This window comes from Euprymna scolopes, chromosome 39, assembly GCF_053919585.1.
Source record: "Euprymna scolopes isolate OS-2025 chromosome 39, ASM5391958v1, whole genome shotgun sequence".
In the NCBI taxonomy this organism is placed as follows: Eukaryota; Metazoa; Mollusca; class Cephalopoda; order Sepiida; family Sepiolidae; genus Euprymna; species Euprymna scolopes.
In genome coordinates this window covers 2,861,758-2,877,254 of record NC_136520.1, presented here as the reverse complement: position 1 = coordinate 2,877,254, position 15,497 = coordinate 2,861,758, and the positions used below count along the sequence as shown (strand labels likewise).

The 15,497-nt window shown below is 36.3% G+C and overlaps 1 protein-coding gene across 1 annotated transcript in view; it reads right to left on the bottom strand.

The window, feature by feature from the left end:
• The window catches only part of LOC145263610 (uncharacterized), a 60,945-nt gene that overhangs the window by 4,279 nt on the left and 41,169 nt on the right, over positions 1–15,497 (bottom strand). The window contains exon 6 of the mRNA XM_080120449.1: positions 11,592–11,736. Within this exon, the coding sequence (XP_079976575.1) occupies positions 11,592–11,736 (145 nt within the window). The remainder of the gene's footprint in view (positions 1–11,591; positions 11,737–15,497) is intronic.

Below are 15,497 nucleotides of genomic sequence, written 5' to 3'. Positions count from 1 at the left end.
ATTATATAGTAAACTAAACGGAAAACTTGGCAAAATTTATTTTAGAGAAAATTTATTTTACTTAATTGGAATACAGAAAAAAAACTCAAAGAAAATAGAATTTATCCTTCAGAGAAAAAACAAATAAAATAGAATTTATATAACAGAACAAAAACAAGAAAATTAGAGAATAAATACACACGATTCATTATTTTGGTCCTCATAATAAAGATTTAATGAATTAAATAAAAAAATATAGCGGAAGAGAAAGAAAATATATACTAATTAAATATAAAAAAGATAAATATTTAATTTAATAATTTATAAATGAACGCGCGTAATGAAAAAAAAACAATATACCATGTGACATGGCGCCGTAGATACAAAATAACCTTTCCAAAGTTAACGACCATATATGAGAAATACCATTAATCGAAAGTTTTTGTGTTTTATACCAAAAAGGTAGGTATAGCGAAAAGTTACAATTAAAGGAATTTCCAAAACGATTTTTTGTTTGGCTATTGATAGTTGTATTTGTGACGGCAGTTCTTCAGACCTCCATAATTCACAAGGAGTAGTTGACACCTATTATTTTTTCTTACTTTTTCATTGCTTTTACACGTTGTTTCTAACGTGAAGAATAAGTTTAGCCAAACTAATTTTGAAATAGGGTATATCAAAGGAACACATATAAAAATGATACCACTATAAAAAACAAATGAAATACTAGATAAAATTGAGCAAACATAATTACCAAAATTATAGAAAAAGATTAAAAAAAAAAAAAATGAAGTTTGTTGAGTGAAATGAATTATTGAAAGAAAATTAATTGAACTAATAGAAATGTTAAATAAAAAAATGTCAAATTTCAATATTTTTTTTAATAATTAAATTCTCAGGGTTGTCGAAATTAAAAATTAAGTGATTTTTTTTTATTAGACTTCTTTCGAAGCTTGTTACCTTGAAAAATACATTTAAAACCCTGTTTTTTTTTAAATAAATTGAAAAATAAACGCAATTAAAAAAATTTAATTGATAATTAAAACTTTAAAAACATATTCAACATTGAAAAATTACTTATCTCACAAATTAACGTCCAATAAAGTAGATCCAGTCTTCATACAAGAATTCGGTTATAATAAATATATCTTTCCCAAACTTAAAAATTAAATCTTTTTTTTTTTTTTTTTTTTGAGAGAGAGAGAGAGTGCTTTAAAATCGCCGGGGAGTGCCGCCTAAAATTTTAAAGAAGTAAATTTTAGGAGTTTAGTGCCTTTCAAAGACGGTTATCATAATTTATTATCATCATTTAATTTCCTTCCCCCCCCCCCCAACTTTCCACGTGGTTCAGTAGTTAACCAGTGCTCCTGTTGCTGTCAGTCAGCTATCTTTACCTAAGTTTTAATTTCTAGTTAAAAGAATTTTTCATGAATAGAATCAGCATTTTTAAAAATTATTATTTTAGTTGTATATATTGTATTTACTCTTTGAAGTTAAGGAGGGTTAAAAAAAAATTGGTGACACCTAGATGGTGACGTAGGCAAAAAAAAAAGACACTGCGATTTCGACCCTCACTAATAAAACTGCTCTGAGTGACTAGTTGGTAATTTTTTGTTCCTTTTCTTTATTATTTTGCTCCTCCAATTTATTTGGATGCTTCATAGTTAAATGTTTTAACATGTTGGTTGTGGTTATGTTATGTGGTTTTATTCCTCGCAATATTTTAATTTGACAGACTTTGCAAATGGCTTTCAAATCATCATCTTCAAAAAGTTTCCATGGAAGACTTTTTTTGGACTTTGGCGTTGTGCGTTCTATCCCAACCATTATCAATGGACCAGAGGTCATCTCGTCAGCGTCAGACAGGGCCAAACTATTTGCAAAGAACTTTGCAGCTAATTCTACCCTATGCGACGAAGGCCACCAACTCCCCATATTTCCTCCTACAATACAGAACAAGCTAGGTAACATACAAATATCCGTGCATGAGGTCGCCAAGCTAATCAAGAACCTACATTCTAGTAAGGCAACTGGCCCTGATGGCATCCCAATTATAGTGTTAAAAAAGCTTCAACCAGAACTTGCTCCCATACTTATGAAACTATTTAAGCGCTGCCTTAAGGAGAAGTGCTTTCCGACCCCCTGGAAGACCTCATCAGTTTGCCCTGTATTTAAGAATTCAGGTGATGTCCTCTCCCTCTCAGTACAGACCAATGTCTCCTGTGTGTTATGAGTAAGTTGCTGGAATCCATATTAAATAGAGAAATAGTCAACCACCTCAGCAGAAATAACCTTCTTAGTGACACACAATATGGTTTCCGCTCTGCAAGATCTACCGCAGATGTGCTGACGGTTATATCTCACAGGATTAGTGAATCTCTTGACAAAGGCTTCCTTTCTAGGGCAATTGCTCTTGACATATCAAAGGCCTTCGGCAAGGTATGGCACAAGGGTCTACTTCACAAGATTTCCAGCTACAGTATAACTGGAAATGTTTTCTCAATCATTAAATCATTTCTCTCCGATAGGTTCATAAGAGTAGTCGTAGATGGACAAAAATCGGAGGCCTGCAATATAAATGCTGGAGTCCCTCAGGGGTCAATCCTGGGCCCAACTCTCTTCCTGGTTACCTCCCTAAACACATACTTAAATCATTCGTTGACATCTATGCTGACGACACGACCATCTATAGCAACACATCAAAGGCTGTAAATGACAAAGTTCTCTCGGATTCTCTCTCCTCGGATCTCGAGCGCGTGGTTCAGTGGGGGAAGATGTGGCTGGTTACCTTTGATGCATCCAAAACCAAACTCCTATCCTTACATCATCAACGCTCTGATCCCCAGCTGCCATCAATTGTGATGGATGGCTCTCGTCTGGGTGAGGCCCCGTGTTTTGACAAGCTTCTGGGTTTGACCTTTACTCCTGATCTGAAATGGAACACGTACATCAAGTCTGTTGCCAAGGTCGCTGGAAAGATGGTGGGATCCTTCTACCGCTCTAGAAGATATCTCACTACTGATGCAATTCTCTATAAAAGCCAAGTGCGTCCAAGGATGGAATACTGTTGCCATATCTGGGCAGGAGCTGCCAAAAACAGCCTATCATGCCTTGACAGAGTACAAAATAGACTTCGTGGTTTAGTGGGGGATGCTCTTTTCTCTACCCTGCAACCTCTCTCCCACAGAAGAGACGTTGCGAGCCTATCCTTGTTTTATCATTATTTTCATGGCAGGTGCTCGTCTGAACTCCAATCCCTGGTCCCCCCTCGCCAATCTTTCACGAAAAACACCGGCCTAGCTGAATCCACTGTGAAAAATTTCCGCCACTCTATATCTGTGCCTAAATCAAAACGCGGATTCCATGAACAAAGTTTCTTTCTTAGAACTGCACGCCTGTGGAACTCTGTTCCGTCTGCCTGCTTCCCTCCGGACTACAACTTGGATGTCTTCAAGTCCAATGTTAACAAATTCCTAATGAACCGCCCCCCCTAATTAAACACTTCATCAAATCTCCACACTAGCGTAATGTACTTGCAATAACCCTTATCCCTGAGTGGCTTCCGGGCCTTGATAAGTGGTGATCACTGTGTAAAAAAAAAAAAAAAAAAAAAATCCGCTAAAAAAGACAAAAAGAAAACAATATAAAGGGATGGGGCGGTAAATTGTACCAACCGGTAGTTAACAAAAAAAAACTTATAGAATTTAATTTTTGAAACCAATGTATAAAAGTTTACATAATGAAATGCAAATATGCATTTTCTTTTGAATTTTTTTTTTGGTTGACTGTGTTCATGGTTGATGCGGTTCAATATTGCTAAACTATAAGTCTTAAGTAAAATTCTATTTATAAATACTTTTTAAAATGAAATTATTTAATTAATCGTAAATATTATTTAGACATAAAAATTAATTGATTACAAAACCTTTTAAAAATATATATATTAATTTCTTTTTCGTTCGACAAAAAACTGCGCAAAATACTTTTAATTTTCAATTTAAAATTCTAGAAAAAAGATTATATTATTCTGCTTTTAATATAATCAAATTCAGGGTTTTATTTTTCTGGAGAAAAAAATTTAAAAAATGGATTCTATTTCAATGAAATTAAAAAAAATCTTGACTGAATTGAATTAATTACCCTTGAATTAACGAAGGGGTTATTTAATAACTTTAGGTTTGGAAGAGATAGGTATGGGGTCGATTTTTTCGAAACTTCAAAAGAAGCCGACTACTGTCAAAACTTTGCGAAATAATACAACGTGATCAATTTCATTTTAGAGATATTTCTTTCAAAAGCCTTCTTTAAAAAAAAGAAAAAAAGTACATTGTTCTATTAAACCTTTTACTATTTAAATAATTTGACTTTGCTCGTTTTATTTTAAGAAAATATAAGTTGAAAAAGCATTTTCATTCAGTATTAGAAGATTTGTCAGTAAAAAAAAAAACAATCGCCAAAAAGATAAGCGTTTTTTTTTATTTTTACTCGCAATGTAGAGCCCTGCATACTTCTTTTCAAGTTAACTCTTGTGTAGTTTTGATTACAATAGATCTGAATGAATGAACCTTGTAAGGGAGGGGCACTAAGCATTGCCCTGTTAATAATGAATTTCTTTGGTTTCTTTTTATAACATGCTACATTTCTCTCTTGCGGTTAGAAATATCAGGATTTTTTTTTCTTTTTTTCAACATCAGACTAAAAGAATCGTAATGAAGGAATCGGAAAATTAAGGTATTTTTTAACGATGCGATTCCGATTCCGATACCTCCCAAAATACACGATTCTTACGATTACCGATTCCGATTAATCGTCCCACCACTAGTTAGAACTATGCTGAAGTAGCTTTTTATTCCTGGGTGACGCCAGATAACCCAAGGATGTAAGATAGAGAAGATAAATATAGACATATTTTAATTCGCTGTCGAAATGGATATATTTGTTTTTTTTGGGGGGTTCGAAGACCTGAGATATTTTGTTATTTGGGAAAAACTTAACAACAGGAAATGCGAGGATGTTAGACGAACATATTGTACTGGCTGAGTGATGGTTGGTGACCTCGAGGTTATGGGATTTTTAATCTTGAATTGGGTCTCAGATCGTTGGGGCTTAGCGTGATTTGATTGGCTGGGGAGACTTCCACCCCACCCACATCGGGTCGATGCGCTCTAAAATTAAACAGATTGCTTGTAGAATTCGGGGAGAACAGGTCGTATAAACCCGCTGTTCCCTGGAGAGAGGACCCCTCCCCACCTCATCCATCCGTTGGTCGCTGTCTGTGAAGAGAGTTGAGACTTTGAAAAGAACTTACAAAATCTGAATTGTAAAAACATTTTGTACATAATTTTGTGAAAATTAAGCTTCTGTAGATAGACTACAATTGTTTGTCTTTCTTCCTGCCTGCCGCTTCGATATTCGATTTCAGCATACCAGATTTATGTAACAACCTCCGAGGAGTCTAGACGACACATGCCGAGAATCCAGAGAAATAAGAGTCTTAACCACCTCCTCGAGGGAGGGGTTCACAGTTAAAATAGTTTTAAGGGGTCAAAAATGAGTCAAAATTGAAAAAAAATGTTATACATTTAGTACATTTATCTTAGTTTATTTTTCGGCCCTGTCGGTGGGGCATTAGAATAAGCCGACTGCCTCAATGGGGGTCCTGGATATGACCTTAAACTATATCCAGTGGTGAGGCCCCAGCTTGTGGGCTTTGGGGAGTGTGGAGCCACCCTTTAATTACCATTGCTCCCAGGTCCACTCTGACCCGGAGTGGTAGTACCAGGTGTATCTTGTTGGACGCGGGAATGTTTCTGTCGAACACAGGAATCTGGAGGGAATTTTTTGAACGCAACCCTTTATTTACTTTGTAATCACAATCGTATTTTTGGCCACCCACACTGAGAATTGAACCTTCAGAAAAATATCACTTTTACAGGTGGAACACGTACATCAAGTCTGTTGCCAAGGTCGCTGGAAACCCTTCTACTGCTCCAGAAGATACCTCACTACGGATGCAATTCTCTATCTATATAAAAGCCAAGTACGTCCAAGGATGGAATACTGTTGCCATATTCTGGGCAGGAGCTGCTAAAAACAGCCTATCCTGCCTTGACAGAGTACAAAATAGACTTTGTGGCTTAGTGGGGGATGCCCTTTTCTCTACCCTGCAATCTCTCTCCCACAGAACAGACGTTGCGAGCCTATCCTTGTTTTATCATTATTTCCATGGCAGGTGCTCATCTGAACTCCAATCTCTGCTCCCCCCTCGCCAATCTTTCACGAAAAACACCCGTCTAGCTGAATCCACTGTTAAAAATTTTCCCCCACTCTATATCTGTGCCTAAATCAAAACGCGGATTCCATGAACAAAGCTTCTTTCTTAGAACTGCACGCCTGTGGAACTCTGTTCCGTCTGCCTGCTTCCCACCTGACTACAACTTGGATGTCTTCAAGTCCAATGTTAACAAATTCCTAATGAACCGGCCCCTTAAGTAAACACTTCATCAAATCTCTACACTAACGTAATGTACTTGCAATAACCCTTATCCCTGAGTGGCTTCCGGGCCTTGATAAGCGGTGATCACTGTGTAAGAAAAAAAAAAAAAAATCTTGCCAGACTCGGGAAGCTTTGAAGAATTTCGAACGGAATCATAGAATAATCTTGTTCCACTCAACCATGGTGGTTGATGAATTTAGAAGGAGGTAAACCATGTAAAGCAGCAGACCAATAAGTGCCATCAGGCAAAACTGGCCAATCCATGCGAGCCGATGATGATTGACGTTATTCTTGTGTTGCCTATGCACTGTTCCAACGTTTCAAAATACAACCGCTGAGATACAACGCACGGCTCTTTACAAACAGACTTTTCTTTCTCCAACTTTTGTGGGAACTTGATGAGAATTAGCAGCGAACCGGATGTTAACGCATCCACCATGAAAGACAAGATGAAAAAAACGTCTTTTGCACATGGCTCCACGCATCGCTTCCGTTTGGGAAGAACAAAAATAAGATAACCACAAAATAGTTATCGACCCATGGCAGAGCTCCGCGCCTAAAATAAACACCTAAAATATCACAGTCACTGGGAGCCGGTTTGCCACTATAAAACGACGGATTTTAGGGACCCAGAGAGAGGAGAAAAAAAGAAGATGAAGACGCCGGGCTGCTAGTTGCAATGAAAGAAGTCATCCGCTTTCCAGTTACAAGCCAGGACACGCATGATCGACAGGAGGATGACCGGCTGATCCCTACCACATCCATCGTCCAAAAGATAAGTTACGTTTACGAACATTCATTCCTTGTCAATTGATACATACCTACAAACATTTTACGATCCTTCATTCCTTGTCAATTCATACATACCTACAAACGTTTTACGAACCTTCATTCCTTGTCAATTCATACATACCTACAAACGTTTTACGAACCTTCATTCCTTGTCAATTCATACATACCTACAAACGTTTTACGCATTGTCTCTCAGCGGTTGTATTATAAAATGTGGAACTGTGCGTTGGCAATGCGAGAGTAACGTCAAAGGTGTGAGTTGATTTAATTTGAATAAAATATTCCAACATTTCAAAATACAACCGCTGAGAGACATCGCGCGGCTCTTTACAAACAGGCTTTTCTTTCTCCAACTTGACAACGTGGCAAGGAAGAAGAAAAGAAAAAGAAAAACAACATACTGAAGATGGAGTATACCTCTGAAATATATTTGTGATAATGATTACCGATTCCGATTCTTTATAAATCTCTAAATATTTAACTCTAAAGGTGTTATTTTGTCCCGATTACCATAAAAACACATGTTAAATGTGCAGATATTTTCTCAAACGCAAAAACTTGTTTTTTATAGTCTTAATTTTGACTTCCTTTTTCATAAAAAACTAAAAAAAAAATCAAGAAAGAAAAGAAATTTAATTTTATTAAATAGCGATTCAATGAATTTAAAAATTTATGACGTGAAATGTTTTAGTTTCATATCTAAGATTTTTAGTATTCTATGTAAGACAAAGAATACATTAGACATATTTTAACTCCTTATGATTTCCTTAGGGTTTCGATGTCTATCATCTCTTCAGAGGAGAAAATATTAGCAAATAGTTATAATGGTTTACACCTTATTTGCTAAAGTCAGTAAGACATGGAAAATCACAATTAAAAGTTGATTGATTAATTAAAAGTCATAGAGTAAGGGAAGTTAAAGAAAAGGATGTAAAAGTTAACATCCAAATTGTATGGTAAAATCCGAAGTGAATGTCCTTGAAAGCAGTTTGGTAAAATGTGGTGATTTATTTGCTCTATCTTGTATATCGAGCAATTCTTGTTAAGGTGGGATAATACTTATAGAATATTACAGCCAGTAATAACTTGTAAATCTTATAATCACAGGTTCCCATACCAACTGATTGTTGGATAATTTTATTCTAAGGTATATATATATATATATATATATATATATATATATTAGTGATGGGACGATTCACAATATTTTTACCGATTCTGATATGATTACAGATTCCGTACGAAATTCCTGATTCCGATACAATTACCGATTCCGATTCTTTATAAATCTCTAAATATTTAACTCTAAAGGTGTTATTTTGTCCCGATTACCATAAAAACACATGTTAAATGTGCAGATATTTTCTCAAACGCAAAAACACATTTGTGGGGGGGGGGGGGTGATCTAGAGATTTTAGTCTGAAAGTTTAAATCAAATGCATGATATTTCTTAAACCAAAATCAAATAAAAATGATAATGTAAGGAATCGGTTTTGACGTCGGAAAATGGGTCCAAATTTTTCACAACTCATCAGTGCCGCTAGACTAACACCTCTCCCAAGCCGAGGATCGAACCTAGAACCGTCGTGATGACAGTCGGTAGTCCTACCCCTTGACTACGGAATCGGTGGCCGAAATTAACCTGTCCGAACGATTATTTAAATAAACATCCGTCCGCTACTCGTAGAGGGCTCAAACGTTTGTTTGTAAACAAATCGCGAGCTTCGCATTATTTCAGCTAAATTAAGTAGCGAGTAAGATAATTTACGAGAGTGCTCTACCAAAGAGGGGAGCTTTATAAAATATATTTTAGTCATCGACATACAGACCTGTTTCGTTGTTTCACAACTCATCAGTGCCGCGAGACTAACACCTCTCCCAAGCCGAGGATCGAACCTAGAACCGTCGTGATGACAGTTGGCAGTCCTACCCCTTGACTACGGAATCGGTGGCCGAAATTAACCTGTCCGAACAATTATTTAAATAAACATCCGTCCGCTACTCGTAGAGGGCTCAAACGTTTGTTTATATATATATACAAATGAGAGTTCATATAGAGGAGAAAGTAGTCTGTTTGTAATTTTACAACATGGCAAGGAAGAAGAAAAGAAAAAGAAACAAAACAACATACTGAAGATGGAGTATACCTCTGAAATATATTTGTTATAAATTTCAAACAAGTAAAATATTTGTTTATTTTCCTAATATTACGTTGTGATTTGGCTTTCAAGCGCACTTGATGCGTATGTTATTTTATTCAAATTAAAACGTTTCTATATGAATTCTCACCCGTGACAATTATCATACTTCTATACGTTTTTTTCTTTTATTAAGCCACTAGCGGGGGTGCCCGGCGTTGCACGGGTGTTTGGAGGTGTGCGGTGTGTGTGTGTGTGTGGTTAGATCAAAAACAAAAACCTGGTGTTTGGAGGTGTAAAAGAAAAAAGAAGTTTTGGTAGGAAGGTAAGCTTGAACTCAAAGCCTTGACGTGAAGGTGGAAAAGAAAGGGAAAAAAACCCTGACATCTAACCCGCTCAGCCACGAGGGGAGAGGAAGTGAAAACTGTCTTAATTTAACGTTTACAAAGTGAAATTGATAGGTGCGAGGATTAAATAAGGTCAAACATCACGTGACTTAAGTTTGGTGCTGCAAGCCAATCTCTGCGTTGTTGTTTATTTCTCCCATCAAATGAATAGCAATTGTCTGATATGACGGCTTTTTTTTTCCCTAGCACTGATCAAACCTTATTTGCTTTTTGGACATCTAGGGCCGAGAACACAAATTCGTTTCTAGTTTTGCTTTTTTATACTGAAAGGTGAAATGAAGACGTGGCGATCGAAAAAATCTCGAAAATAGCGTAAAAGTTGGGCAAATTAAAGATAGATGCGACCTCTGTTCATAGCTCGTAGATATTATGATTTAGACAGTATATAAAAAGTTTTAAGGAGTGACCCGACCGAGCTTGCACTCTAAAAAAAGCCTTTGCCGGACATACACAAAAAATGTACACACACACACATTTTCGCTTTTATGTATATAGATGGTCATAAAACCGTTAGCAACAGACAGAGGTTACTAAGCTAATTAGGGAATGCATGAAACTTAGGAAGATTATGAAACTCTGAAAATGTGACAGTGATACATGTTTATTCACAAAATTCTGAGGCAGCAGGTTCAGGAATGCAGCACACAATGCGAAAGGAGATTGCCGGTACATCTTTAAATATCATAACTTTACATCGCTTAATTTTTATCCTTTATTTTTTGGCCTTTATTAAGCCACTAGCAGGGGGTACCCGGCATTGCCTGGGTGTTTGGAGGTTTAAAGAAAAAAAAAAAGTTTTGGTAGATAGTTAGGCTTGAACCCGAACCCTTGAGGTTAATAGGCTGATGACTTCCCACCACACTATGATGCCAGAGAAGTGGGAATGTGTGAAATAACATAATTAAAAAGTGATGTGACTGTGACAAAAGGTGCGCGTTTAATGAGGTCAAACATCACGCCACAGTGAATGAAAAGTGGCAGGTGCGTGCGGCATTTAATTCCGCACTTACTTTTACTGCGGGATAGCTCTTTTGGTTTTTTGTTTTTTTTATCCAACTTTGTCTGGTTTTGTTTCCCCCAATGTGTTGGGGAAAACTAGCTCCCCCTTTATTAGGGGAGTGTGTCCAAATGAAAGCACTTGTCTGATATGACGGTGAAAATTGACATTGACCAAACGTCCATGGCTTTCTGGATGTTCCCAGTCAATGTGCCAGGGAACTGCTGATACGGAAACAAAGATGCAGCGATCGAAAAAAAATCTTGAAAATAGCGTGTAAAAGTCAGGCAAATTAAAGATAGATGCAACCTCCGTTCGTAACTCGTATATATTATGATTTAGCCAGTATATAAAAAATTTTAAGAAGGAGTGACCTCACTGAGGCCCCCCCCCCCCGAAAAAAGCCTTCGGCCGACATACAGAAAAAATGCGCGCACACACACACACATTTTCGCTTTTATATGATAGATGGTCATAAAACCATTAGCAATAGACAGACGCTACTAAGATAATTATGGAATGCATAAAACTTAGAAACATCATGATAGACGATACAGAACTGGGAAAATGTTCATTCGCACAATTTTGAAGCAGCATGTTGAGGACTGCAGAACATAAAACAGACACTAGGGACTCATATTCCCAATGAGGACTCATCATTGCCTTGTAAAGCTTAATCAGCAAATACGATTCATGAAGAATATATAGCTCAGAATATACAACATGTAAAGCTCCTTATTAACGGTATTGGATATTTAAGACAAGTGGAGTGAAATATTTACCTGTGTCATCTCCTCCTCCTCCATCATCATCATCATCATCATCATCATCATCGTCATCATCATCATCTTCCAACGCAATTCTGTATTTAATCAGCGATCTACGATTTTCGTAGATAACATATTCATTGTAGCCATCTATATTGCCCTGAAAAATAAATTTTGCCAACAAAACGATTAAAAAATAAGTTTCAGGTTTATTCTCTTCTTCTAAATCTAATTTATAAAACTCACTATGTCTGTTTGTCTGTCTGCCTCCATATTTTCAAACTATCTCTTCCGCCTGAAAGTATCCTGTAACTCTATAAGGCCACCATTCACCCATATATGAAGTACTGTTGTCATATTTGGGCTGGCGCATCTGCTACTAGCCTCTCACTCCTGGACAAGGTTCAAAAGAGAGTTGCCAATCTGATAGGCACTGAACTGTCTTCTAACCTTCAGCCTCTGTCCTATCGATGAAATGTTGCATCCCTCTGTCTGTTTTACAAGTATTTTAATGGTAGATACTCTGACGAACTACAAGCCCTCGTACCCCCTCGACGTAAATACCACCAACAAACCAGACAAGCATCAAATCTGTTGCCAAGGCCGCTGGAAAAATGGTGGGATCCTTCTATAGATCCAGTAGATATCTCACTGCTGATGCAATTCTCTATCTATATAAGAGCCAGATACGTCCAAGGATGGAATACTGTTGCCACATATGGATAGGAGCTGCTAGAAAAGACTTGTCCTGCCTTGATAGGGTTCAAAATAGACTTCGTGGCCTGGTGGGAGATGTCCTTTTCTCTTCGCTGCAACCTCTATCTCACAGAAGAGATGTTGCCAGTTTGTCTCTGCTTTATCGTTATTTTCATGGAAAGTGTTCGACTGAGCTTCAATCTATGGTCCCCCCTCGCCAAACTTTCACAAGAAACACTAGACTAACTGAAAACATTATCAATAATTTTCCCCACTCTTTATCTGTGCCTAAACCTAAACATAGATTCCATGATCAAAGCTTCTTTCTTAGAACTGCATGCCTGTGGAATTGTCTTCCGGTTTCCTGCTTTCCAGCTGTCTATAATATGGTTGTCTTCAAGTCCAACGTGAACAAGTTTCTGATGAGCCGTTCCACTTAAGTTAACAAATTTACCGAACTTCCATTACTATTGATTACTATATTGTCCTTTTGACTACTCTACACTCTTTAACCCTTGTCCTTGAGTGGCCGATTCGCCTTGATAAGTGGTGACGCCTATGTAAAAAAAATAAAATAAAATAAATAAATAAATAAATAAAAATCCCACCGCTACACAGTAGAGATCCCTAGATGTAAGAAAGTCTTCTACTCCAATAGTTTCTTCTGCAGAACTGCTAGACTTTGGAACTCCCTTCCGGGATTCTGCTTTCTCAACTGTACTGACATGCAGAAGTTCAAGTGTAATGTGAACAGACATCTTGCTGCTCAACTCCCTTCATAATATCCTTGCAATTTATGTCTTCAAAGTCACAGAGTGGTGCAATGAGCCTCTGATGAATCTTGATTCTCTCGCGATCCAAGTGAAGCAATCCTCTTTTCAGTCAATCTATGAACCCATCTATATAGTCCTCCAGGTAATAAATTCTTGTCTCTTGTTGTGGTGATTGCTAACACCCTCCCCCCCTCCCCTGCATGCCAGGAGGTGATTTGTCCGTAGGCAGAGGGATACATAGGCAACCAGAATGCAATCTCATAATTCCCTTCCTTTTTTCGCTCTCTTTTTCGTCCGAACAGCATGGGGTAAGACGCATATTTTTATCTCTCTGTAAATAAGGGGAGGGGGGCATTTCCTTTCCGCCAACACTAGTTAAGGTTAGTTAGTTTTAAAGAAGTAATGGTAAAAATCAATTGTATTATCTGTAAATTGTATGTTAATATTGTAATATATATATATATATACAGGGTGTCCGTAAAGTTACTATTCAGGATGCTTGATTAAATAAACCTGTAAAAAAATATAAATATTAACTATTAATACAAATATAATACAATAAAACAATAAGACTGTATAGCAACTTTACGGACACCCTGTATATATATATATATATATATATATATATATAGCAGAAATGGTAATTAGTAAAAACCTGGAGAAGTGCTCAATACTATTGCGGAGCAAATATGTGTTTTATTTTTTTATTACCGTTTTATCTGTTTAGTTACACATGTTTCGGTTACCGAATCATATTAATGATCCAGTAACTTTTTTTTTTTTTTTTTTTTTTACATGGGTGTCACCACTTATCAAGGCCCAGACTTTGTTAGACTTTACTTTTTCTGTAAAGTCTAACAAAGTTACTGGATTGTTAATACGATTCGGTAACCGAAACATATGTAACTAAACAGATAAAATGGTAATAAAAAAATAAAACACACACATATATATATATATATGTATACAATATACATATATATATATATGTATACAATATATGTATATGTATACAATATATATATATATATATATATATATATATATATATATATATATATATATATATATATATTGTATACATTTTATAAAATAGTTAATTATATTTCTCATATATATTGCGACCCGTGTTGTGTGTTTTTGTGTCGGCCATAAATGTCTGCATTAAAGAACGAAGCGGCCCTGAAGACGAAGAAGGTTCCAACCAGAATGTTGGACCCTCACAGATCAAGATGTTTTCCTGAGAGAATAAAGGAGCTACACAGCCGCAGCCAACATCTCAGGTATGTTTTTTCTCTTGATACTCAGACCCAAATGACTGACCCATCATCACATCATCATGGGACCGTTTCTAAGACATTTAGTGTAACACATGGGTCAGTCACACGTCAGTGACCAGCTGATTGTGTTATATTGTGTCTGCTTTCCATCCGACTACAATATTATAGCCTTCAAGTCCAATGTAAACAAGTTCTTGTTGAGCCATCTCCTTAAATAATCCAAATTCTACCCAATTTACACCATTAACGATTACTAAACTACCACCTTACATTCATTAACCTTTACCCTTAAGTGGCTTTCGGGCCTTGATAAGTCGTGACTCCAAGTAAAAAAAGAATAAATAAAAAATAAAAGTAATTGGATTTTGTTCTTGAATTTTTGAATTTCCATTATTTTTCTTTTTATTTTCTTTTATATTTAAAATTTGGATAAATTTACCCGGCGTTGCCCGGTCGTACAATACGCTTAAACATGATATTTTAATTTATGCAAATTGCATATGTAGTATTACAGAATCTATTTCTATTTTTTCTTCCCCCGCCCTCAACACATATAAATTATTGTATCATTATTATCTTTTTTGTTTTTACCCGTAAATAAAAAAAATGTGTTAAACAATTGGGTTCTAAGTGGGATGTCCCCCAGCAAAAAAGGGTGAATGCGGTATTATGGTGGAAAAATATATTAGCTAAGAGAAACTTTTGTTTGGTTCTGGAGTGACAAGGATAACCAACGACCCATTTGAGTTGGCCTTGTGCCTAAGTTTTTTGTTCATGTTGAACTTATTTTTAGCCTTAATAAAAATTTGATATCTCAATCCTCTATTGAATATTATATATTATGAGGAATACTCTGCCCGGTGGACTAATTTGTAAAAAAAAAAAAATAAATAATAATGATAATGTCGTTCATCAAATTCCGTCTGCGTTCATTTATAATATCACGCCAGCTGATATTTAGGCTTGACAATGAATGCCCTGGAAAAGTCACTTCTGAATAATGTTTAGTTTTAAAATATGCAGACGAAGAAATGATTTGCAGCGATTTTAAATGGTACCTCTTTTTTTTATTGGAAATTTAACTCATTAATAGGAAAAAATAATAAAAGTAAAATGGTGGAGGTACACCCATGATTGAACCGGGGATCATTTGTGTAGTCAAACACTCTACT